Genomic DNA, 27,162 nt, shown 5'->3' on the forward strand with positions numbered 1-27,162 from the left:
TCAGGTTCTCTTATTTTATTTCATCTTAGTTACCTCTTCAAAGGCACATTAGGTGTTAGGGCTTCAGCATGGGAATTTGAGACACAATTCAGTCCTTACCACCACCAGTTCCTAGCTACTGTAAACAGAAATCTCCACTTCTTAATAGCACATGGAGATAAATTCAATGTGAAGAGACTTTGATAGCAAAGTACACTGAAGAGTTAAAACAATTACATGGCTAATTTAGGAAAAACATGAGTAAGAGCCAAAAGGGCTGATTTGCCTAAATAATTACTTGAGTCTTCTTGACCAGTTTCACAATTGATTTCTCTGTGTGCTACAATTATAGAAATCTGATATTTTCTAGTCTTCGGTGTACCTGCAGCATGAACCTCTCTGTTGCAAATTAGATCACATTAGTTAGTGCCAGAGCCCAGCCCCATTTACTGGGCATCTGATGAAAGGTTAGATGTGGCAGTTGTATCAATAAGCCATTTGGCTTCAAAGAAGTCCAGTTAAGTGGCTGTCCATGTCCCAGCAGTTTAATCTGAAATTAAAAACACACACAAATATTTCCAAATGTATTTCTTTGGCTCACCCACTTTATTGGGAAAGAGTGGCTGGTATTTCTTTAAAACACTATAGTCAGGAGACTCATCTTTTGGTTTTATTTAGTTCACAAGCTATTTTAACCCTTGATCCAAATGAGTGCATACATATGTCTTGCTTCTGTATTCCTCTCATATAAAAGTGTGCAAGTGTTGGAAAAGAAGAATTGTACAGGTTGAATAGTGTCAGAGTAGGGAAAATGACTCTGGAATCAATCCAATGTAAAGCCTGTGTAGTTCTTACACAGAATGTTTGGAGAAGGGTCCCCCCCCTCATCTGGTTACCCTTCCTCCTAAGATTTTCTAGTAACTCATCAACAGTACATAAGTCTGATCAATTATTACTGTGTTTTATCCTTAGTCTTATACTAAGTGGATTTAGATATAAATAATTTTCTACATGTCTGGTTATTTTGAACCAGAAAACATTGCCTATCACGTAGAGCAACACAAAAACAAAACCCATGAACTTTTCAATAACAGTATTAATAGGAGCCAAATAGCATATAGATAAAATTTAAAAATGATGTCATACCCAGGCTACTAAGCTGTAATTAAACATCAAATTTGAACTTCCATCTTCCTTTCTGCTTGATATCAGTCACAGTGTTAGAAATGAAATATGGAAAATGACACAAGGAGAAGAATATGGATGATTTATGTCCAAGGAAATTGTCAGCTTCTTAAAAATAAGCTATAAAATATATCCAAATGAACTCAATGTCAGATCTGTTGGTTGCAACTGTTAGATTAACTTTCTCCAAATTTTTTTAATGACCTTAAAATAGTAAGGCCACAACATCTTACTTTTATTCAGATATATTCTGGGATGGGATGTCTGGGGGAGAATGTGAATTCATTTTACATATGTATGTACTTATGAATTCCAGAATCATTTTGGATGTTTGCAGAACTTGAACAACCTAAAATAATTGTGAAAAAGAATATCTATTTTATGTTGACACTCATGGAGATAAAATAGCTGTTTTATAAATTTAGTTTTCTGGGGGCGCCTGGGTGGCTCAGTCAGTTAAACATCTGCCTTAGGATCAAGGTCATGGATCAGGTCCTAGGATCAAGTCCCACATCAGGCTCCTTGCTCAGTTGGGAGTCTGCTTCTCCCTCTTCCTCAGCCCCCCCCCCCCTACTGCTCATTCTCTCTCTCTCTCTCAATAAAATCTTTTTAAAAATCTATTAAAAGTTTTGTTTTCTGGGAAATGAAAGAAAATTCTCAAAGATTTGACCAAACATTGCCATTAATTAAGTTCATTTTAAAATTACAGGTATCACTCACATTTTGAAAGTTTGTGTTATGCCACTTCACTTTTATGAAAGACCTACAGTAGTACCTGTTTTTGTAACTGAAAGAAATCTGAAGACGATATTCAACTTTTACAAAAAAAAAAAAAAAAGGAAAAATAGCATTCAGTGTTTGTTTTGCAGAGAGCCATTTTAGAGGCAGTGTACACCCAAAGCAGCAACGAGAGTGGCAGCAAGTTCCTTCCTACACTCAGCATCTCAGCATCAAGCTACCATAGCTTTGAACTGTGTCTGTGAGCATCTGTGCTGTATCTCAATGTTTTGTGCATCCATTAGCAAGATGTGTTCTAAGGTATCAGAAGAGCCTAAGAGAGGTTATCTTTGGGCTCTGAGACTGTTCAGAAAAACTTCCATATAAATTAATGGTAAATGCTCCTTTGCTTTATATCATTTCAGCTTATGAAAGGTTTCATTGGAATGCTTTTAGATAGTGGGGGAAACCTGTACTCTTATGAGTTATAAAAGGATCATAAATAAAGACAATTAGTAAACATAAAATCTCCTTACCTGTGTTACTCCCAGAGTAGCTATGGGTTGGCTAAGAAATAGACTTCTTGATGTGGGCCATTCAAGAAATATGGCATAGACCAATTTTTGTTTACGTTTAGATGTGTACCTGGTTAAAAAGGGAGAAGAGCAGAGTAGTATTTCTCATTATAGGTCTGGTTGGAATTATTTTACAGAGACACTTCCATGCAATAGATATTTAACAATGTGTTTATTAGCAGAGGGAAAGAAAAATAACTCCATGGTAGAATAAAAAGCACCCAAAGGGGGTTCCCAATTCCAGCGTGTGTGCTGGGGACTGGAGAGGAGTTCCCTAACCCACCAAGAAATTCTCAGACACCAGCTGGATGTTCTGCAATTTCAACTCAATTCTGACACTATCTACTGGGAAATAATGCCAGATTTCCACAGTCAAGGATTTGGTCCTACAAGACTACTTGCCTGTACCACTCTCAACTTTAGACACCAATCACAAGTCCAGGTTATCACCTGGTCCTCTAACCCATAAGCTACAGATGGTAAGTTCCAACAACATTCTCCTTGGGTTCGATTTTCTACAGCAGTTCACAGAACTCACAAACATTTTACTTATTGGATTACCAGTCTATTATAACAGGAGAAAACTCAGAAACAGCCAGAGGGAAGAGATGCTTAGGGCAAGGTATGGGGAAAGGGCTTGGACCATCCATGAACTCTCCAGGTGCACATTCTCCCAACAATCTTGAACCTCTCTGAACCCCATCCTTTTGGGTTTTTATGGAGACTTCATTACATGGGTATGATTGATTAAACCATTGGCCATGGGTGATGGATTCAACCTCCAGCTTCTCTCCTCAACCTGGAGGTTGAAGGTTCCTGTAAGATTCAACCCTGTAATAGCAAGGTGGGATCTCCTGGCACCCTTTGGTGAAGTGAAAAAGTCACCTTGGCAACATAACAAAAGAAATCTTTATAGTTCTCATCACTCAGGAAATTCCAAGAGTTTTAGGAGCTCTGTGCCAGAAATGGAGATAAGATCAAATATATACTTGTCATTATAAATCATAATATACTAGTAACTCCTTCCCCTTCTTCCCCTCTACTAAAAGGGACAGACATTTTTCTAATATTCATCAGACAGTTCTCATGGGGCTGAAAATAGGCAGGGAAATAGGAGCAAAGAAGGTAAAATGCAAGAGTAAATGGCTTTCTACCTGCTAATTCAAATCTTCATATTCCCTCATCAGCATGTATGTGTCAATGCTGGGCCAAGTACTGAGGCTGGTGTTAGGAATACAACAGAAAACAAAACACAGTTTGTTCTTTGTTCTTACAGAGCTTAGACTAGAATGAGGAAGACAGACGTTCAATAATCACATAGATAACATCACTGTGAGTTTTGACAAGCACAATGAAAGAAATAGAAAGTGAAAGACCATAACAGAGGGATGGATCTCTTCAGATTAGACCATCAGCAAGAAGCCTCTCCAAGAAAATGATATTTAATCTGAGACTTAAAGGATGAATGAGAGAAAAGGAGAAAACGTAAAAAAAGCTCTAGACAAAGGAAACAACTCATTCTTTTACTTAATTTTTCAACAAATACATATTGAAATCTTAAAATCCTAATCACTGTTAGAGCTGGAGACATAGCACTGAACATGTCCTCGTGGATCTTATATGATAGTGGGAAAAATTAGAATGAACAGGTGATGATTAAGTGCTATCGAGCAAACTGAAGCCAGGTGAGGACAGAGCATGCTAGGTTAGAAAGGAGGGGTATAGGTGTTATTTTAAATCTAATCATCAAGGATGTCCTCTTTGAGGAAGTGGCATTGAGGAGACCTGAAGAATGTGAGGGAGCTATGTGAGTATTTGGAGGAAGAGAGAATAGCAAGCACAGAAGTCCTCATGCAAGAGTATGCTTGGCCTGTTGACATGGCAGCAAGGAAGACAGAAGGAGAGGAATGAGGGATAGGATGGGAGACAAGATCAGAGACAGCAAGGAGCCAGGTTGGTTTTTTGTTTGTTTTTTTTTTTAAGATTTTATTTGAGAGAGAGAATGAGTGGGTGAGGAGCAGAGGGAGAGACAGGAGCTGACTCCCCACTGAGCAGGGAGCCCTACATGGGCTAGATTCTAGGACCCTGGGATCATGATCTGAGCTAAAAGCAGGCACTTAACTTACTGAGCCACCCACACACCCCAAGAAGCCAGTTTTTCTAGGACCTTGTAAGCCTCTATTAGTCCTGGCTTGTTCTCTAAGATTGGAAGCCACTGGAAGAATTTGAGCATAAGAGTGACGTAACCTAGCTTTATTATTTAAAAAGTTTTACAGCAGAAAGGAGCAAGGATGGAAAGATCACTTAAGCTACTGAAAGAATCCAGGGGAGAGATAATAGAGACTTAAAAGATGAGAGTTGCCACAAGAGAGGATGAGAAGTGGTTGGATTCTAAGTATACCTCAAAGAGAAAGATGATGATAGTTGCTGATGGATTGGCTGTGAAATATAAAAGGAGAACTAAGGACTCCCAAGATTTTTGGCCTCACAACCACCTAAAAGGATGATGCTGCCATTAACTGAGTTGGGAAAGATTGTACACAGAGCTGGTGTAGAGCAAAATTTAAAAACTAGGACCTCAGTTTTGGTGCTTATGCCTCCATGAGGAAATGCTGACTAGGAAGCTGAAGATATGAGTAGAGTTCAAGAAAAGAGATGAGCACTGTAGAGGCCATTGGTATTAAGAGGCACTTCAATCTGTGAAAATGGATGTGCTCACCTGAGGAATAAATAGAATGGACGTGGGGAATAAAGATAAATAGGAAGAATGGAAGTCCAAGGACTAAGCCTCAGGGTATTTGAAGGTTTAGTGGTAACTGGAGGTGGAACTAGCAAGACATTTAAGAAGGAGCAGCCAACAAGAAGATATGGCAATCAACATAGTCAGATGCTGCCATAAACTCAGAAAACAAGAACCATGAAGTGACCCTAGATTGCGAAGGATGGGTTATCAAGGGCCTTGGTAACAACAATTTTATGAAGTGTGGGGGTGGAAGCCTGACCAGAGTGGGGGCAAGAGGAAACTGGAGCAAGAAATTGGAGTTAACATATTAAAAAAAAAATTGTTTTACCATATTTTACTCTAAAAGAAAGGAGTGAAATGGGGAGATGCCTGGAAATCTAAAGGCTAAAGAGGTTTTTTGTTATTTTTAAAGATTTATTTATTCATGAGAGACAGGCAGAGACATAGGCAGAGGGAGAAACAGGCTCCCTGCGGGGAGCCTGCTGCAGCACTCGATTCCAGGACCCCAGGATCACGACCTGAGCCAAAGGGGACACTCAACCACTTAGCCACCCGGGCATTCCATGAGTATTTTTTTAAGATGTAAGAAATAACACATTTGTATACTGACAGGAAAGGATCTAACAGAGGGAAAATTTAAGATGAGCGGGAGAGAACCACTAGAATAATATCCTTGAGTGCCTAATCTGGGATGGGATCCAGGACACCAGGAAATATGTGTGAGTGGGTGTGTGTCTATGTCTGTGTGTTTCAGTCACATGTAGCTACCCATGGTCAGTCATGGAATAAGGAGAGCTAAATTTAACCAAAGGTGAGGTTTTAATCAAAGTCAAGTGAGTACAATAGAGAAAGAACGTATGCAGTGGAGTGACAAGCCACAGAATCTGACCTGGATAAGGAAGAGGGCTGAGGGAGAGAAAAAAAAAAGAGTCACAGATGGTATCATTAGTGGATCAGACACCAAAGTGCTCTGTGGAGTGAGCTGAAATATAAAAGGTGGTGGAACACAACAGAATGCTTCAAACTGAGAGCATGGAAAAGGTGCAATTCTTGGTAATGCAGGATCCAGGGCATGACCGAAATAGGGCGTAGCAAAGGTAGAGTGGACAAGATCCCAGAAGAGAGAGAACAGGAACCCAGAGGTCAGCAAATTAAAAGAAATGTGAGGGATCCCTGGGTGGCGCAGCGGTTTAGCGCCTGCCTTTGGCCCAGGGCACGATCCTGGAGACCCGGGATCGAATCCCACGTCGGGCTCCCGGTGCATGGAGCCTGCTTCTCCCTCTGCCTATGTCTCTGCCTCTCTCTCTCTGTCTCTCTCTGTGACTATCATAAATAAATAAAAATAAAAATAAATAAATAAATAAATAAAAATAAAAGAAATGTGAATATAGGTATTCAAATCACTAAAAGTGATGTGAAGAGTAGTTCTGGGGACAGTGACAGTGAGCCAGGGCTGAAATCTTGAAGGATTATAAGAACCTGAGAGTCTACAGATGACTGCAGAAAGGAGGGGCAGCATGCACTGTACAGGAAAGAGCTCCAGTGGGGAATGGGGGCCACATGTGGTTGGCAAAGTCCACAGGAGTCAGACAAGGGGCTTCACAGCCCTTGTTAAATATTTGGCTTTTATTTTTATTTATTGAAATGAAATTTAATGGAAAAATGGTTAATAATTGTGAGATTGTGATCAGACCCCCTGTTGTCAAATATATGCCCAATACAAATTTTAAAACCAGATTTAAACTAGTTTCTGTAAAATGAATGATTGGTATCGAGTTCTCACTGTGGCTTCCCCAAGACATTCTAAAATTCTACAATTAGTTGCTTCTGTCTAGATGGCTTTACTTTATTATCTTCAGTGAGTTGACAATTAGTTTTAAGTCATAAGTCAAGTAAGATCAAAGAAAGACATTTAGTCTAATCTTCTGATTTATACTTGGTCAGCTGTATTCACCTGGTGACAATGAAAGGTGAATTTTTTAAAGCTTCACTGTTGCTACTTTTTATTTATGTATTTTAAGACACCACATCAGAAACCACCATATTTGCAGAGTGTGGTTCAGATACTCACAGGCACATGGAACCTTGCAAAGCTCAGACATTAGCCTGAAGGAAGACTTCTTAAAGAAAATTTTAGTTAAAAGAAAAATTAGCAAGTTAAAATGATTAATTTAAAAAATTCAGGTTAGATTTATTAGAACAAGGTGAACAAATTATAAGTTCTTTTCTCAGTTAAAATAATGCTGTTATTTGGGCTGATTTCAAATATTTTTTTCTGCCCTTTGGCACCTCTCTTTAGCTAATTTCATAAGATGGAACACTGCAAAAATGAGAATTAAATGACTAAACAGAAATCTTCCTTTTGTATTAACCCACTCAACATCGTTCATGTTTCTGAATGGCTTATAATTTTTATAAGAGCTGACTATTTTTCACTAAAGTTTGCCCACTATTAGGAAGTTTCCAGAGAAGATTTAAGCTCAATTTGATAAACAATAAGTGTTCAAAAACATGCTCATTTCTTCTGAAGTTTGGAAAGTGATTTGTATAAATAGGCATGCATCCAATTTCCTTTTTTATACTACTTTTCTCTTTATATCTCTGAGAAATTTTAGATGCCTTCCTCCATCAAATAGTACTTGGTAACAAGAACTTACCACACATTTGGGGTGATATCGTCACTCTGGGACCTCCAAGGGTGGGTTTCATAAATGGCTTCTCCATTGACTTTCAGCCAGGTCCCCATTTGCCTCAATCGCTCCTCAAAAATTACAGAAATGGTGCCATCATGTGTGGGCCCAATATTCATCAAAAGATTTCCTCCACATGAAACTGTTTCTACAAGTTGCTAAAAAATTAAGAATAAATAATTAGGTAGACGAAACAATTCCACTGTGAATGTGTTAATAATATGTTGCATTTATGTGCTTACACCTGCGTATGTAATCAGTATCCAGAAGAACAGAAAATAGAATAAAATACAGACCACTGACCTATATAAATCATAAAAAATAATTTTCACACACTCACACAATTAAGAATATTATTTTAACAGTCACCAGAAGTTTTACTGTACCTTCACTAGCTCTTTGATTGTAAGATAGTCATCAATCCCAGCATCTCTCCTGTAGCCCCAGGAAAACTTGTCTATTGTCATGCAATTTTCCCATTTATGAGGCAAAAGATGTCCTGGGTCGTAACGATCACTGCAGGTATAATAGCCGCCATGCTTACAAATGGTACCGTATCCCCACCGGTCATTGGTGACAACTGTGTCCCGAACTGGGCTGAAATATAATTTTTAAATAAAATGTAAAATATTTTACATAAAGGGAAATATCACTGAAAAGAGATCTAACTGAAATCCACTCCTAAAAATAATCATAGCATAATATAATGCAAAGAACATGGTTTTGAAGTCAAATACCTGTGTTGGTTGCAATCCTGGCTCTGTCACTTTCTAAGCTCCCTGCCCCAAAGTAAGTGACCTAACTCCTCTGAAGAATCAATTTCCTCATCTGTTATGAGAACAGAAATAATTTATGTAAAACACCTAGCTCAGTAACCAGCACATACAGCACTTATAAGACTATTATACTATTATTTGAAGCTCCTTGTCCCACATATTATGAATGATAGCCAGAAGTGAATTTACACTCAAAACATTCTTCTCACCTAGGACTGAATAATCTCATATATATATATATATATATATATATATATATAGTCTAGCCTTTCTCTTAAAATTGTGCCTGATGTTGAAAAATCTTCAGAAAGTTGAATGTTGCCACCATGGAATTTATAGTGGCATCAAATAATCCCCATAGTATTATTATCAGAGCTCCTGCACCTCCCCACATAAAAGAGAGTTTGACTTCCAAGCTGAAGTGACCGATTCCCACTCCTTACCCTTTAGAAGTACCTGAAGACACTGCTGCTATAAGTATCAAGAGCTCCCCACAATTCTTATGTGCACCTACGTGTGTGTCCAGGGAACACACGTAGAACACTCCTTGACTTCAGAGCACTATACCGAGTATTTTCTAGTTACAAATATAAATTTGGTCCATGTGGTTTAAGCCTAATAGAAGACCTCAGCCAGAACTCCTTGTTCTAATGGAGCAGTCTGGAACACTGCTGGAAAGCAACAGGTAAAGAATAGGAAGTGAGAGTGCTGATGTAGGAAAGGAGGAGACAGACAAGAGTGACAGTGACGGAGCAGCAAAGAGGATCAAAGAGTCAGAAGATAAAAAGAAGGAAAAGAGGAATTAAAATGCACAGCATCACAAAGTTATGAATTGTCTCAGAATAGGAGATGAAAAGGGGGACCCACAAAATTAATGTTTTCAAAGTTCTTGATTTTGTGATTTTATTTTATTTTTTTTTAGTGATTCCATTTTTTTTGTGATTTTAGTGATTTCAAAATCAGACTGTTGAGTTGTATTTGACTCCTGATTTGTAACTCTCACTGACTGATTACTCTGAGTAAAATCTGATATATCTAAGAGACATTATTTACAAGGATTTCCTCCTACCTCACACCATAGATGAACCTGAAAGGGAGTATTTCACAAAGCAAGGGAACTCAAACATTATACATGTATGTGGAACATTTAGGGTCATTACAGCAATCTAATAGCATACACACCTTTTGTTATATAACCAGGCTAAGAAGCCTGTGCTGTTCCAGTAGTAATCAGGGGCATCTGCATCACCATCTGACCACAGGATCTCTGGCTGATACTTGTTCACTAACTCATAGAGTTCTGGCAGCATCTTAGAAACTGGAAATTGTTGCTGTTGGAATGACCTGGACTTATCCTCAAGGAAGAGTGGATGAAACCATTCAAAAAGGGAATAGTACAGTCCAAAACGCAGATCGGTCCTGTTCCTAATGGCCACCTCAAGTTCCTTGACGAGGTCCCTCTTCGGCCCCTCATCTACAGCATTCCAGTTCCAGGAATACTTTGAGCCCCACAAGGTAAAGCCTGCACAATTATATTGAGTCTTTGTGAGAATGTGAACCTGTTTAGCAAATTTCCACCTATACAAATGCCAAAACAAATTAGATAGTACATGTGACATACAGAAACTTTTACAACTGTGTTATGGCACTCTTTCATACACACGTTCTGCTTTTATACGAGCAACAAATGAGAATTTGAACAAGGTGGAGCCAAGATTTTTTTAATTAACTTTCTGGGTACCCCTTTGCAGTCTGTGTAGTCTGATGTATCTCCTATATTTTTCCTCTTAGAATATAAGCCTCTTGAGGGGCAGCATGAAACCTGCAGTGTTCCCTGATATATCCCCCAGCCAACTGTTAGCACAGGGTCTCGCATAAAATCAACAATCAACACAAGCAGATTACAGCTAAGATGGGAACATCTTCCATGTCTACCATGCTAAACGATGACTGCTACTACTTATAATAAAGATCCTGACATGCACTCCTGCAAAAGTCTTGCTTGTCTCCTAAACCAAAGATCAAAGTACGTTTCCTGATTTGGGGATAATTTTATGTAGCATGAGTCTTAGAATACTGGTGATCCATATCTAATAGTAAATCTTTCACCTCATCGTTCATCATTTAGCACCAGAAGGGGAAAAGACACTACTCCCCAGTAGTTCTATACTTTAAAATATTCCCATTTGTAATCTCATCCTTCTCTAAATTCATAAACTTAGAGGTTTCTCTTTAAATTACTGAAATTACCTACCAACTAAGTGGGTAAGAAAAATAATGTGTCTGCCATTAAATAAATACTTTGACATGATTCATATTTTAAAACGAATTTGGGGGCACCTGGGTGGCTCAGTGATTGAATATCTGCCTTCGGTTCAGGTCATGATCCCAAGGTCCTGGGATCAAGTCCTGCATCAGTTCCCCACAAGGAGCCTGCTTTTCCCTTTTTCTATGTCTGCGTCTCTGTCTCTCTCATGAATAAGTAAATAAAATATTTAAAAAAACATTTGCATTTAGATTATTCTGTTTAAAAACATTAGAAATTCTATATACATTGAAATAATATAAAAGCCTCAAAATTTAATTAGTGCCTAGGAGCATAAGTACATTGTTACTATCCCACTGAAATCTAAATGAATCTTTAAGAATAGATACACATAAGGCACTTTGTATCTACTCTCATAAAGTAGCATAAGTTTAAGATTGACAGTCTTCAGATTCATTTTCAAGAAGCTTTTAAAACAGCTCACTCTTGTTCCAAAGGTGGTTGTAGTAAGCTTCAACGCAGTGCCAATATTTAAAGTCCTATTCAAAATATTTCAGTTTGGAGGTATCTGGTTGGCTTACTCAGTAGAGCATGCAAATCTTGATCTCAAGGTTGTGGGCTTGAGCCCCATGTTGGGTTGTAGCGATTACTTAAAATAATAATAAATGTTTCAAGTTGACAGTCTCTATTTGCCAGACAGTACTAAAACCCACAAGGGGGCGCAGCCCGGGTGGCTCAGCGGTTTAGCACCGCCTTCAGCCCAGGGCCTGATCCTGGAGACCCGGGATAGAGTCCTGCGTCGGGCTCCCTGCATGGAGCCTGTTTCTCCCTCTGCCTGTGTCTCTGCCTCATTCTCTCTCTCTCTCTCTCTCTCTCTCTCTCTCTCTCTCATAAATAAATAAATAAAATCTTAAAAAAAAACCACAAGGGTCTTTGTCACCACCATAAAAGCTCACAGAGAGATCTTCCTGTCTATTAAGCTCAGTGGTTTTTTTTTTTCCCCATAAAGCAATGAAAACATGAGTCCTAGAAAGTTTACAAATGTGGGCTTCATTATTTGTCCTCAAGGTAGCATTAAAAGTTATTTTATTTTTAAATAATCTCACTATGTAATACTTTGTGCCATACAACTTAATGAGTTCATAGACATCAGAAAATCAGCATGTTCACAAGCAAATACACTTTTTAAATATCTACCTCAGTAATAGAAACATCTATAGGAAAAAGTCATTAAGCCACTAGAATGTACCCAAAGGGAAGAGTATTCTAAGATAATTGCAGATATTTGGTTTGGGTTCTTCCCTTCTATTCCCCTCCCTACTCGTGGAGAAAGCACTGAGGCAAAATTGCTCATACCAAGGCAAAGATGGCCATGCAAAGGAAATTGTCAAATGAAGTAACATGTGGTTGGAATAGTAACAATTTATTGATGTTTCCTAGATCTTTTGGATACTGGAACAGTAATGGGTGGAAACTCTCCTATTAATGTAGGACCACTGTGATGGATAATTTTATGTGTCAAATATCTGGGGTGCCCAGATATTTGATTAAATATTTTTCTGGGTATGTCCACAGGGGTGTTTCTGCATGAGGTTAACATTTAAATACTGAGTAAACAGATTGCTCTCCCCAGTGTTGGTAGGCCTCAGCCAATTTTTGAAAACCTAAACAGAATAAAAGACTGAGTAAGAACTCTCTCTGCCTGTCTGACCTCACACTTTCTCCTGCCTGGGGGCTTAGACTTGGACTAGAACCTAAATCATCATCCACTTTCCTGGTTCTCAGACCTTTACACTCAGACTAGAACTATATTGCCAGCTCTCCTGGGCCTGGACTTCTCATCTCCACAACTCCTTGACCCAATTTCTTATAATAAATCTCTTTTTATTTATCATACTTCCACCTGGTTCTGTTTCTCTGGAGAACCTTGATGAATACAACCACTGTGTTTCCTTTTGGATATTCTTCTGCCACCTCTGACATTTATGGGCACCATTACGGGTCCACAGATTTCCTTCCAGGTGATCTGTGTCACTTTCATCACTAGCAAATTGTCCACCATTTGGCCATCTAAGAGTTGGCCAAAAGTGCAGCAAAGTGTGTCAGTTATGACACAAGACTACATAAGCACAATCCCCATGGTGATGGAGCCTTCCCAGAATGCATTACAGAGGTATAATGAAAGGAAAGTGGTGGCTCAGTCACAGTGAGGTGTCAGACTCTTGGTATCAGCCCAGGTCATGATCTCTGGCCTGGGCACAAAGTCTGATTGAGATCTTCTGTCTCTGCCCTTCCTCCCACTCTCTCTCTCTCTCTCTCTCTCTCTCTCAAATAGGTGAATAAATAAAATATTTTTTTAAAAAGTTAAAAGTTAAGTTATGGCTTAAAAAAAAGTTAAGAGGGCAATTCTAATTCTAATTATAAGCTTGGGAGCTGCAACCCACATCTCACTTCAAATAGCTTCATATGAAATCTTGGAAATATCGTTAAATATGCACATAACAAAATGTGATTTTTCTTTTTTTTTTTTTGTTTTTGTTTTTGTTTTTATGTGAGGGTGTCTGATCCTTCTACAAACCTAATGCCTCTCAATTGGATGGAATATATGGTCCTTTAAATTACAGGCAAACATCAGTAGCCACTAACTGCTGCTCCTAAGAGAAAACTGATTTCATGTGTTTTAGTTTCTTCTTCTGAAAGAACTACTTTATATTTCATAATTAATTGTCAGTGTTTGTAAATGTTGCACTTATTTACCTTCATGATGTTTGGAAGTTAAGACGATGTATTTGGCACCAGAAGCCTGAAAAATATCTGCCCAGTGGCTCGCATTAAAAAACTTTGCTGTAAATAGTGGTCCGAAATCTTCATATTTGAAATTAGGAGGGTAATTATTTTTCATAAATTGCACATATGTCGGTATCTTTTCCTTTTGCCAATACCACCTAAAGGGAGAAAGAGAAACAACATATAAAGCATACATATAAACATTTGAAATAATTGCCCCAGCTCCCTTTACAAATTCCCCCTTACTCAAATATTACCTAGATTCTTTCTCACTTCCCCATTAGTTTGACTTTGCCTTAAAGAAAGCTTATATAAACTTTCATTTTCCATCTATTCCTCTGAACATTCTAGACTACCCCACCACCTATTTGCTCTTAATTCTTCATGGTTAAATCACAGCATGTAGTATGTATCTTTATATAGTCCTTTGCAACATCAGCCACAGTCTTCAAAAGGAAGATAACATGCATGTTTTATATTCACTAGCAAAGAACAAGTGAAGGTGTTGGCAACAGTAAAATTAAGATGATACTGTTATTTTAATATATTGACTCAGCCTTTAAGGATTACTTGTTATGCATTCATTCTGAGCAAGGCCTTCCTGCCTTTGGACAAGGTTGTGTGAAGCAATGCCTGGCTGTCACCATGTGACCATGAAGGGACAAGTCAACAAGCTGAGGATGACCGAAATAGGTTAGTTCTTTGATTTCATCAATGAGACAACTGCCTCTAAATTTATTGCTGTCTTGGGAAAAAAGAAAAAACAAAACAAACCCCTATTATTACATCATTTATTTAGGTTTCCTGTACCTTGAAATGAAAGTATCCTAATTGATCCATGATGCATTTTTGCATTTTAAATTGAACTACAAAAGAGAAACTGGGACAGGACAGAAAGTTGAACAAGGATAAAGGATTTCTTTTTCTCCCAACAAGGTTTAATTTGAACCTGCATTCTCTACTACAGTCTAGTTACTTTTCAAATTCCATACTAGTAGAGATGAAAAGAGGCACTTACTGTAAACAATCCATCCTTTATATGTGGGCTTGAATTCCCATTAAGGACAGTCAGATATACTTATCTCCACCATTGACTGTCCTGAGTCAAATTAGGGTGCGGAGCAGAGATTTAGAGAAGACACAGAGGGAAATCATAGATAATTAAAGAATCTTTTACAGGGTTGGGGCATCCAGATGGCTCAGCAGGTTAGGTGTCTGGCTCTTAGTTTCATCTTAGGTCATGATCTCAAGATTGTGAGATCAAGCCCTGGGTAGGGCTCCACACACATCACGGAGTCTGCCTCTCTCTTTCCCTCTGCTCCTCCCCCTACTTGTGCACTCTCTCTCTCAAATAAATAAAAGCTTTTTAAAAAAATCTTTCACAGATTTTTTTTCCAGACCATCAGAAATATATTCTAGTTATTTTTTTTAACACTTTTTTCTTTTCTTGAGAGAGAGAGAGAGAACATGAACAGGGCGGATGGGCTTAGGGAGAAGCAGACTCCGAGCTGAGCAGAAAGCCCGATGTGGAACCGGATCCCAGGACACCAGGATCATGATCTAGTTGAAGGCAGAGGCTTAACCAACTGAGTGAGCCACCTGGCACTCTCTAGTTAGTTTTATATAAGCAGTATCTTTATTGAGGTCAAAATAAACATCCCTGTGTTTAATTGTAGAAAATGAAAAAAACATTGCAAAGAATAATATGACTCAAAACTAGTTATTTTTGGTACAGCACTAGTCTCAACATCAAATCCTCTTCTAGCACCAAACGTATGTTTTATATTCACTAGCAAAGAACAAGTGAAGGTGTTGGCAACAGTAAAATTAAGATGATACCTAATATTCCTGCTTAAACAAAATGATAACATATAATTTATTATATGTTATGAAGGGAAGAAAATCTTGATATGAGGGGAAGAAAATCTGGTTTTGTATCTGGCTAATCTGAAACACTTAAAAATAAATTCAAAGTGCCTTATAGCAGTAAACTTGCAAACAGAGATTTATGAAATCCTGAAGTAAAAATGTCTGGTTATATACAATAGAGGGGAAAGAAAGAGTCCCTTGTTTTACAAGTTGATTTCAAAAGAGTATACGAATAGTACTCCATAGTTTACACAGTTCTTTGACATCAGTTGGCCTAACTTAATTAAAAAAAAAAAAAAAGGTTACTGCTTGCAGATAGTCAATGTCTCAGTAGAAAGTGGTACAATGTATACAAGTAATGTTAATATAATACCTAGTTTATACTCTATTGTATCTACTATACATTGCATATATTAAATTGGATGCGTACTATGTATATAGTATAAAATCAAGTTAAATACTCCTTTATTTTCTTATTTTACACAAGAATATATTATATATGTGTGCATGTTATATATGTATACATTTGTAACATTTCTATCTTGAAGAATTTAATACCTGAAGTATTTAATCGGCAAAGTTATATGAAACAATTAAAAATTGTAAGAGATTACATGTGCATTTTTACATAGATCTCAAGAGAGCCTAAAGAACAATTTTGTGCAGCACTTTTCATATAATAATCTATTAATAGGGAATTTTTTTAGGCTAACATTCTAGAATTTTTTTTAAGTAGGCTCTGGGAACCCAGTGCAGAGCTCAACAGGGGCTTGAAGTTGGCACCAGAGATCAAGGCCCCAGCTGAGATCAGATGCTTAACTGACTAGGCCTCCTTCTAGAACCTTTTTTTAATTCCTACAGCCACACGTGGTAACATCTTGACTTTAAAGAGCCTCGGTGTCCATCGACAGATGAATGGATAAAGAAGCTGTGGTCTATGTATACAATGGAATATTCCTCAGCCATTAGAAATGACAAATACCCACCATTTGCTTCAACGTGGATGGAACTGGAGGGTATTATGCTGAGTGAAGTAAGTCAATCGGAGAAGGACATTTTATGGTCTCATTCATTTGGGGAATATAAAAAATAGTGAAAGGGACTAAAGGGGAAAGGAGAAAAAATGAGTGGGAAACATCAGAAAGGGAGACAGAACATGAGAGACTCCTAACTCTGGGAAACGAACTAGGGGTGGTGGAAGGGGAGGCGGGTGGGGGTGACTGGGTGACGGGCACTGGAGGGGATGAGCACTGGGTGTTATGCCATATGTTGGCAAATTGAACAATAACTAACTAACTAACTAACTAACTAGCTAACTAACTAACTAACTAACCGATGCACGCCCAAGTGAACCTGAGTCAAGCCTCGCCGCTCCTGCCGCGCCCCCCGCACAGCTGGGTTGATTTGGGTCACTGGGCGGCTACAGCGTGGTGACCACAGCGGACCGTGCAGCCGAGGACGCTGGCAGCCGCGAGGCGGGGGAGCCGGGGAGCCGGAGGGGGGCGGGGGAGTGGGAGGGGAGCGTGGGGATGGGGGAAGGGGGGGAAGGGGGGGAGTGGGGGGAAGGGGGGAGCGGGGGGAGCCAGGGAGCGGGGGGGGGAGCGGGGGGAGCCGGGGAGCTGGGGGGCAGCGGGGTGGGGAGCGGGGGGAGCCGGGGAGCGGGAGGGGAGCGGGGGGGGAGCGGGGGAGCCGGGGAGCGGCGGGGGGAGCGGGGGGAGCCGGGGAGCTGGGGGGCAGCGGGGGGGGGAGCGGGGGGAGCCGGGGAGCGGGGGGAGAGCGGGAGGGGAGCGGGGGGGGGGGAGCCGGGGAGCGGCCCGCTCGGGCGGTTCCGCGGCGCCCTGCGCACCTCAGCCCCGGAAGGGCCGCGGCGCGGAGGCCGGGAGCGGGAGCGGGGGGCGGGGGGGGGAGCCCGGCTGCAGCCGGGGCGGGGCGGGGCGGGGGGGGGAGCCCGCGGAGGGGCGCGCTCACCAGAACCACTCGCTCCCGAAACTGGGCACGGAGAACACGCCCCAGTGGACGAAGATGCCGAACTTGGCGCGGTCGAACCAGGCCGGCAGCGGGCGGGCGTCCAGGGACCGCCAAGTGGGGTCGTAGCGCGGCGCGCGGCGGGCGGCGGCGGGCGGCGGCGGGAGCAGCAGCGGCGGGAGCAGCAGCGGCAGCAGCAGCGGCGGGAGCAGCGCGGGGCCGAGCCCGGGGGCCGCCGGGGGCCGCATGTCCGCGCGCCCCGCTCGGCCTCCCGGCGCGTCCTTCCGCGTCTCCGGCGGAGCAGGCCCAGCCGCGGTCACCTGACGGCGCCGTCGGGGCGGAGGAGCCCTCCCGCAGGCGTGGCAGTGGCTGCAGCCCCCGGGGCGGCCGGTGCTCCCCAGCAGGCCCGAGGCCGCTCAGCTCTCCGAGTCGCTCTGTGCGCCCGGGGGGTGCGGGGGACCGAGCTCAGCCTTCTGCAGGAGCGGCACGACCCTGACAGACTGCGGGGGAGCGCAACGCGACCGACCCGGCTCGGCGGAACCCTGGACCCCGAGGCCAAGGCGGGAAACCTGCAGCGGGTCACCCAGGACCTTCCAGCTCATTCTCGGGCCTCTGTATCTCCCCCCCGCCCCCCCCCACCCCCCCCCCACCGCCACTCGCCCACCAGGCTTCTGGGTGTGTTAGAACTGTGGCTGTCCACCTGGAGGCCTGTCGGGTGAAATCCCAACAGTGTCCGATTCAGGTTGGGAGCCCAGAATCTACATTTCTAACCGAGTCCTAGAGGACACTGATGTTGCTGGTCCCGGTCACCAAACTCTGAGAATCACTGCGTTAGAAAAACATGACGCTCTCAGGTGAAACCCACCGCATGAATGTTCAAGAAATCTGCAGGCTTGGGAAAAACAGCCAGAAACTTGGAATGATTAATCAAAGGACATCATTAGAAGCTCACCTCTCCCCTTCATAAGTACTTTTAGGGTAAAACCAGAATTCCTTCTGCTCCTGCAAAACCCCTCTCGGCCCTTAATGGACCAGTTCAAATGTCACCTCCTCCCAGCTTTCCGTCACCGCCTTCCCTTCCAAATGTTTTACTACCCAGCATGTGTTCCAATTAACATCTCATTCCAACCAATAACAGGATTCCATTGATGCTTTTGTAGTTAGGACCACACAGATCTTAGTTCCCATTAGGCTGGAGCTTCCTGAGGACAGGGATGGCAACCGTTTCTGTAGTTTCTGAATTTAAAGCAGTGCCTGGTATGGAGCAGCCCTTAAAGCATATTTGTCGAAGTCCTTCCATGAAGGACTGGGTTCTAATTATTGAGCTTTATGAAAGAACAAAGAAGGAAATGACACCAACTGTCCTATCTCTCTGCAAAGACATGGGAGCAGCACCCCAGGTAGAAGGGCAGTTCCCCCTCTTGATGCAGTGTTAATGGCTCTCCAGGATCACAGCTCCACCATAAGGGCCCCCTAACTTCCCAGAGCAAGGGGCTCTCCTGGAAGAGAGGGATCGGGGAATCTGCTGAACGTGCACTACCAATTGCAATAGCCTCAGTGATAAATGGGGTGATAATTTTTATTATTCTAGGGGCAGAGGGCAGGATTCCCCAAGATGAGCCACTTTGGCATCAGGATTATCCTGAGCTGAAGGCAATAGAGACCCTATGAGCTCAAGAGAAACGTTTGCCCCTTCCTAAACTAGGGGTCTTTCCCAGAATAAGAGTTACTAGCTGAGGTAAGTTTTATCTGAGTGTATGGCAGGGGTAATAGCCAATTACCAAACATCTGCTCTTCCCGATTGCCCTGTGAACTGCATTCCTTCCCTGTAAAGTCCCAGACCCCCCGCCCCCTTCTCCTTGGTTCAGGATGACATGTAGACCTCATTTTGCCTGACTCTCTTTGGAACTTCCATGCCTGTGTGGATTCTCCTTCTGTATATGATTGAATTTAGTTTTCTCCTGTTGACCTATCCCAAGTCAATCTGATTCTTAGTCTAGCTAGATAGACCTTGAGGGGACAAGAATTCCTGCTTCCTGACAATTGGCATCATCAGCAGGACACTTGAACTTACTGGATGCATCTCATCCCAGTACTGCTGCAGCTGAGAGGTCCTGGGATATCTGTCATATAGCCAGCGGAATATAAGATTATTTACCATGTCAGCCTCCCAGAATCTCTATGAGCCAAGTCCAATGGAACAAGAGTGGTGAGAGTCCTTTTTCTCTTTGTAAATTTAGATTAGCAAGAGAATTGGGTGTTATACTATATGTTGGCAAATTGTTTTCCTTTGTGTCTTTTATGTTGCTTGTCATCTGTGGCTAAGGGACAACTTAGAAGTTAAAGCTGCAAAATTCGTGGGTATGGGCTAAACATTTAAAAGCTGTTAGAGTGCTCACCAGCTCAAGAAGACTCCCGTGGTGAGATATGTTGGTCACAGAATGGGTTAGATTGACACTGGGATACCCACCAACTTCAAGAAAATTTCCATGCCATGAGGTACACTGTAAAGCAACACATATTCCCTGACGACATGGCATATCACTCCTAGGTATTAGTTTGGTTCCAAGAGATCCAAGGCTTAGATAAAGCTATTAGATTTTTTTGTTAGTCTTGTTCTATGTTCTGAGAGTGTGGTTTGTGACAGGTAAGAATTTTCTCTTTGGTTTCCACCATCTGGGTGAAGATGCACTTACCTGGGTGTACCTATTGAGGTGAATCTTGGTGGCCAGTAGAATAAAGGACCTGAGATATCTGTCATACAGCCAGTGGAATATAAGATTGTTTACCATGTCAGCCTCCCAGATCTATGATCCTTTATTCTACTGGCCACCAAGATTCACCTCAATAAGTATCTCTCTCTCTCTCTCTCTGACTGTTCCAGTTTTGGGGGATATTTATCATGAGAGGTTCTAGACCATAGGAACCTTTGTTGTCTCAGCTTTTGTTGCTTGGTAGTGCTGGAAAGTCTCATTCCAGAAGTATTTGTTCGGTGTCAGAGATTAGTGAATCTATGACTGGAGGCATCTCACATTTTCATGGGAGACCAGAAACCCTGTTTTCACTACACTATCCTTACTGCCTATGCAGCAAAGGCCTTTGTTTTTTTAGATTAATTTCAGGAGTAGGCTTTTGGATCATTAGGGCTACTACATCATCTATGCCCTCTCTGGATACTTGAGTCTTTGGGTAAGACATTAAAAGGCTTATTGGTTTGAGTCACTATTAATAGATCCTATTTGCCAATGGCTGGATGATGGATGATGGATCAATTAAATTACTCTCTCTCTCTCTCTATATATATATATGTCTATATATATATATAGAGAGAGAGAGAGAGAGCATGTGAATGGTGGAGGGGGTCAGTTAGAGGGAGAGAGAAACTTAAGCAGGATCCATGCCCAATGTGGAGCCTGACTCAGGGCTCGCCCTCATAATCCTGAGATTATGACCTGAGCTGAAATCAAGAGTCAGACACCTAAGCCACTGAGCCACCTAGGTGTCCCTATATATATATTTTTTATAAAAAGCTCTTAATTGTCTTATTAGTATATAACAGCTAGCCTTATAGTCTTATAACGGACTCCCTTGACAAGATAGAAGCGTAGAAATTAAACTTAAGACTCAAAAACAAGTGTCCACATCCAATGTTAATTCCTTTCTTAAAACCCAGCCTCGGAGCACCTGGGTAGCTCTTTTGGTTAAAATCTGACTTCAGGGCAGACCGGGTGGCTCAGCGGTTTAGTGTCGCCTTCAGCCCAGGGTGTGATCCTGGAGACCCAGGATCGAATCCCACGTTGGGCTCCCTGCATGGAGCCTGCTCCCTCTGCTTGTGTCTCTGCCTCTCTCTCTCTCTGCATCTCTCTGTGTCTCTCATGGATAAATAAATAAAATCTTAAAAAAAAAAAAAAAAAAAGATCTGACTTTAAGTCATGATCCCAGGGTCCTGGGATTGAGCTCCCTGTTGAGCTTCATGTCATGCTCCTTGCTCAGGGAGGAGTTTGCATGTCCCCCTGCTGCTTGTACACTCTCTCTCTCTCTTTCTCCCTCTCTCTCATAAATAAATAAATAAATAAATAAATAAATAAATAAATAAATAAATAAATAAATAAATTTTTAAAAAATCCAGCTTAACCTGCTTCTTTTAACTTCCCTTTCCTTCAAATTTTACAGAGATTACTCTTGCCTAATCTCTAGGTTCTAAGTATATAGGTTACTCATGAAATGCTGAAAGCCAGAAAATATTTTAACCAAAGCATCCAAGACTGGCAATAAGGTTTGCTTTGCCCCTACCTTCCAGGGCTCTATAATCAGGTTCTGCCTGCTTTAGACATTCCTATACAATGTTACTTGCAGGTTTGACCCAGACCCCCAGCCCTACCCCACCACCACTGCAAAAAAATTTGTGTCCCTTGGGCAGCAGCAGGTCTTTTAAATTATAAAGCCATTTTACCTCATTTTCAAAAGATCCTACTGAATTTAGAAAGTAATCAGAAAGATTATTTGACTATATTCACAATCTTCCCTTCACTGAGGAAATAAATGATCCAAATTTCTCCTAGGCCCTCCTAGAAATGTCTGCAGGAAGACAATATTCAGGCATTAATAGAAGCCTGAATTATGTACCCAGAAAAAAAGGGTTTTATAAAAATGCTTTCTACAGATTTTACAAAGACATAAATCTTTTGGTTCCCATTTTAGTTAAAGTTCTCCTTGATATAAAGAGGCAAATTTAGTTAAAAGATGGGCCAATCCCTTGATATTCAAGCTGTCTGTAGGAACAACTATCCTTATTTTATGAACCTCTACAAAACTAGAAATACAACTCTAGAAACAAGTTAAAGGCCACCTACCTTTACCAATCTCCAAACCTTGCCTGTTCCCCTAGATATTATAAAAAATCAAGTCCTTGGAATAAAATTGTTCTGTACTTTAAATAAATTTTAGATAGCAATTACCCTGAAACTCTAGAAAAAAATTTTTTACATTCTTTCTCTGTTCCTTGGAATTATAAATCTTATCACATCTATGAAATGTTAACAGAGCCCACAATCTCCTGAGACCAAAAAAAAAAAAAAAAAAAAAAAAAAAGAGAGAGAGAGAGAGAGAGAAAAAAGTATTTAAAATTGGGCCTGTAATATCCTATTCACAAATATTACTAGAAACAAAAATTATGATTTTGTTTATATCTTATTTGTGTATATTATGTGTGCATGTCCATGTATGTGATACGTGTGAGATATCTTCTCTACCTCTGGATGGTATTGCTAAAATTAATTTGTAAAAGAACTTTATTTAGTTGGTTCAAAGGCACACATTTGTAAGGCTTGGACATTCTAAAACTCAGAAAGATAGAAACTAACCCAAATGTTTTTCAAGTTCACATGATCTGGGAAAATATTTGGTATTAAAGCTAATTTAAGATTGCTGGTTCGGGGCAGCCCCAGTGGCTCAGCGGTTTACCACCGCCTTGGGCCCCGGGGGGTGATCCTGGAGACCCAGGTTCAAGTCCCACATCGGGCTCCCTGCATGGAGCCTGCTTCTCCCTCTGCCTGTGTCTCTGCCTCCTCTCTCTCTCTCTGTGTGTGTGTGTGTGTGTCCCTCTCATGAATAAATAAAATCTTAAAAAAAAAGATTGCTGGTTCAATTAAAATAGACCTATCTTTAGAATTATCAGCAGTAAATATAAAACTTTTATTCTGCTTGTGTTTTCTAAAAGTTACATAAGTTCATGATATCTCTATGCAAAATTCATCAAAAAAAACAACCTTTGAATACTGATTGACTTTGTCTAATGCCTCGTGAAGTGTTGTGGACGGTCTAAGCATAATTAAGAACAAGTAAATTAAAATAGATATAAATAAGATAAAATAATGAATATATGTTTACTTTTATCTTATAAAGAAACTAAAGACAAATTTAGGTCTGTTAGTAAACATGTTTTATGCTTTATTGAAAGATTGTACTTCTGGGCCACCAGGTGGCTCAGTCAGTTGGGCATTTGACTCTTCATCTCTGCTCAGGTCTTAAAATCATGGTGGTGAGTTTGAGCCCCTCAATGGGCTCCATGCTGGGAGTGGAGCCTACTTAAAAAAAAAAAAAAAAGGATGGAAGGAAGGAAGGAAGGAAAGAAACTAAGATTGTACTATGAAAAACACATTTCTAAAGATATGAAATATATTAATAAATTTGACAGTCTAAAGTATTCTGATGTAACAGGTTCACAACTGCTTATTAGTTTTCAGGAGCAATTAAGGTTGCTAAGCATTAAGAATTCTCTAAATACAGTAAAGACTACTAGAAATAATAAGGGAAACAACTATGTAAGAAAAGTAAGATACATGCTTTTGGTAAGAAAAAGTATAAAGAATAAAAATAAAAAATAAATTAAAAAAAGAATAAAAATATATATTTGTTGAAGGGAAAAAATAGTTTTGTCTAAAGTAAGGCTGGTTATTTAAAGAGGGAAATTTTAGGACAAAATCTAAATGTGTGAAAAAAAAGTTGTAGAAGATATATGGAAAAGAATCCTTGGAAAGAAATTTCATGTGTGCTCAGTACTGGCTAAGACTAGAATAGTTTAAATGAGTAAATGAGTTTTAATATCAAAAGTACATTGGTGCAAAGTTTTTGTTTTCTCTTTGTTAAAAAGTACAAAGTTCTCTAGACCCATTGGCCTGGTCTTCTTAAGAAATTGTAAACAAAAATTTTTCTTTACTTTTTGTTTGCCTAAAAACAATGACTGTTTGCCAGATAATTTCCTATGTTTATCAACTCTATGATTTCTTAGGAAAATTAGTCCTAATGTTAAAGAAACTAAATTTTGTTCACAACTATGTGACTTTCTGCATTTACCTTTGAAATCTTTCCTTGTCACTTTGGTTAAATAGGTAATTATTGTTTCATAATGACCTATAATCCTATTTAATCAAATGTTCAAATCTTTTGATTTTTTTTACATACTTCCTAAAATCAAATTCTAAAATGAAGTCTGTTGACCACATCTAGCTGAAACTTTCTAGCGAGCTCCTGAGACATTCAAAAGAAATTTTTTTATGAGGAATTAAATTAATGAGGCTTATTTGCTGTGTTAAATTACATGGGAAACATTGTCAAATAAGTGATATTAAACTCTCTTACATAATATTTATATACATACATTTTTAAAATAAGTTTGTAAAAATTATGTGGAACACCTAGAAATCTGATGTCCAGATTTGTCATTATCTCAAAGTGCTAAATGTCACAAAAATAACCAAATTTCTATGTCAACTGCATTGTAATGAACTCTAATCAGATCTTTAACCATGGCGATTTTTAAGTATTTTATCATTTATAGACTTTTATATACTTTATTCAAATGCTTTTATAAAAATTTCCTGCAAATGTGCTTCATCTTCAATGAGACTCATGAAAAAAAAACAAAACTGAATACATGATTCTGATGATCTTAGATGAAACTGAACTAGTTAAAAATTTCCAGAACTAGTAGAAAAACTGGATTCAATCAGAACAAATTGAATCAGAATTAATAACATGGAGGGGACCAAATACAATGAGGAAGATAACTGTATGTTTCATGACTTCTTATTTGAAACATTGTTGACGTTTTTTAAACTGTTTTGTTTTTTCCAGATTTAAGAGAACTTTACCTCTTACGCTGACTTACAGCAATTTGATGAAATATACCTTTGTGAACAAATTGAAACATTTATCTTTTCTCCCTACCTGAACCCTCCAAAATTCAGAAACTCTCACTGAATATTCTTATGTTTTGGTGATACTGTATTTATTTAAGTCCAATAGGAATCTGTTCTCCTTATGACAGGATATAATTAGAAACATTGGTTATATTACCAAAGCTTTGACCGGAATGTCATATTTAGAGAGACATGCATGGACTCAGATGTGACCCAATAGCTTTAGGTAACTAACATTGACTTTGTGAAGCCAATAAAGCCTCTTGGAAATATCAGTCTAATACTTCGCTTACAGAGTTCCCAGCAGCCTTACCAGGTGAGTACAGAAGATTGCTTCCTGGCACACGCAAGAATCTCATGATATTAGGGGGAACTTGAGAAGAAAGGAATTCACCCAAATTCATAGGTATTGCAGACAAAGTCTCATAGCAAGTGTTTGGCTTGGCTTCTGGTCTCAAAAGACTAGTAACAGTTCAATATAGAGATCTAATGAAAAGTTCCAGCAAAGCAGGCCTTAAAGAGTCTATATGGTCAACCATTATTCTTGCTGCTCTTATGTAAATAATCAGGCCAAGATTTTTTTTTTTTATATAAACTTACTTTATAAACAAATTAGTGTCAGTTTAGTTATTTTTGGTTAAAAAAAAGAGTGATAATGGAGAAAAATATGTTTCAATAACACATGCTTGTAGCTATTAGATTTTAATGTTATTTATTATAAGCTGGACTAGATCCTAATTTCTTTGTCTCCTCTCATGCCTGGCCACAACTCTCCAAACTAGCATTTTGATTTTTCTCCACCTTTCTGACTTGGAATCATTTGAGAACTAACACTGCCCTACAAACTAAATATAAACAACTTGATGTAAACTTCGTCAAGTTTGAGAAATTACTGCATCTCACGAATATAGTCTTCGTGCCTGTTGCTCAGCAGGCCAAAGAGCATTAGAGACATTTGAACTATGAACCAGGAGGGTCTGTCAGATGGCCACTACCTAAAGATGCCGTCACTCTACCTAAAGATACTTGAATCTGACATTTAAAAGTCTTCTCAACTGGCTATCCTCAGAATTCAGAAACTGGCTTAACACTTGAACTAATCATTAGCCATTGTTTTTCGTTTGTGTCCATAGCAATGCCTCTTACTTCATATCTGATTATTTGAACCATAGGCCTAACTTGGAGAATACACCTGAAATGAGTTTGACTGTTATTGTCAAGACGAACAGACTGGTTCAGTGAGATGAAACAACCTCCCAGCTCAAATTTTAACCTGTGAAACCAGTTCCCTCAAAGGAGGGAACTGTAGAGGCCCTGGGCCAGGAGGCCCCAGGATGGGCTACTTTGGTATGAAGATTATTCCGAGCTGAATAATCAGCCCCTCCCTTAACTACCTAGAAGAATCTAAATTGAAAGACTGCTGTCTCTGAGCTCCCTGCTGCCATGAGCTTCCTTAAAAGCTTCCTGCAGCCTGGGTTGGCTGGGGGGCTTTAGCAGCAGCAATTGGGTCCTACAGTTATGCTGCACAGGCAGGACCTCTGCGCCAGCACCCTCTATATGCCCAAAGCTGCATGTCCTGGTTAGTCAGCTCTGGATGAGGGTTCTTAGTAGAATACTCCACCATGAGTTTGCATGCGGTATCCAGGGACCTAAATGCCTGTCCACAAGAGTATTTGTGTGTTAGGGTAAATGCCACATTTGGAGAAGATTTTTAGAAATCTGCTGCTGATGAAAAGGAAGACAGTGATGAGGGCCTTGAACCTATTGGTAAATTTAGATTTTTTCCTCACAATAAACCAGCACCGCGGGCAGCATTTACTGCAGTGTATGAATGCCAGGCTTTGCGTCCAGATCTGTGGACAAAGAATCAGATGACTATGATAAAGAAGAATAGAATGTAGAAGCACAGG

The 27,162-nt window shown here is 40.1% G+C and overlaps 2 protein-coding genes, 1 long non-coding RNA gene and 1 pseudogene across 5 annotated transcripts in view; 3 read left to right on the top strand and 1 right to left on the bottom strand.

Moving 5' to 3' along the window:
* The window catches only part of PEX3 (peroxisomal biogenesis factor 3), a 36,352-nt gene extending 34,343 nt beyond the window's left edge, over positions 1 to 2,009 (top strand). For all 3 annotated transcript variants that reach the window (XR_013378177.1, XR_013378171.1, XR_013378173.1), the window contains one exon: positions 1,874 to 2,009. The gene's annotated coding sequence lies outside the window, so the exon portion shown is untranslated. The remainder of the gene's footprint in view (positions 1 to 1,873) is intronic.
* On the bottom strand, positions 1 to 17,962 carry FUCA2 (alpha-L-fucosidase 2). The gene is made up of 7 exons (XM_077895575.1): positions 17,556 to 17,962; positions 13,689 to 13,876; positions 9,848 to 10,187; positions 8,276 to 8,486; positions 7,857 to 8,047; positions 2,418 to 2,526; positions 1 to 529 (listed from the first exon to the last, which is right to left on the bottom strand). The coding sequence occupies exons 1-7, from the start codon at positions 17,798 to 17,800 to the stop codon at positions 389 to 391; spliced, it is 1,425 nt and encodes a 474-aa protein (XP_077751701.1). The 5' UTR covers positions 17,801 to 17,962; the 3' UTR covers positions 1 to 388.
* The window catches only part of LOC144312687 (uncharacterized), a 25,572-nt gene continuing 16,161 nt past the window's right edge, over positions 17,752 to 27,162 (top strand). Inside the window, exon 1 of the long non-coding RNA XR_013378237.1 lies at positions 17,752 to 19,761. This is a non-coding gene — a long non-coding RNA (uncharacterized LOC144312687). The remainder of the gene's footprint in view (positions 19,762 to 27,162) is intronic.
* The window catches only part of LOC144312664 (methylosome subunit pICln-like), an 8,767-nt pseudogene continuing 1,360 nt past the window's right edge, over positions 19,756 to 27,162 (top strand).

This window comes from Canis aureus, chromosome 1 (assembly GCF_053574225.1).
Source record: "Canis aureus isolate CA01 chromosome 1, VMU_Caureus_v.1.0, whole genome shotgun sequence".
NCBI classification, from domain to species: Eukaryota; Metazoa; Chordata; class Mammalia; order Carnivora; family Canidae; genus Canis; species Canis aureus.

Bases quoted from the DNA above. Each gene is read 5' to 3' on its own strand.
- FUCA2 (XM_077895575.1), bottom strand. From the start codon at position 17,800: ATGCGGCCCCCGGCGGCCCCCGGGCTCGGCCCCGCGCTGCTCCCGCCG. The intron at 10,188-13,688 runs GTAAATAAGTGC...ATAATTGTGCAG, and splicing joins AACTTCCAAACATCATGAAG to GCTTTACCTTGTGGGGCTCA. The intron at 2,527-7,856 runs GTAAGTTCTTGT...CTTTTTAACCAG, and splicing joins GATATCACCCCAAATGTGTG to GTACACATCTAAACGTAAAC.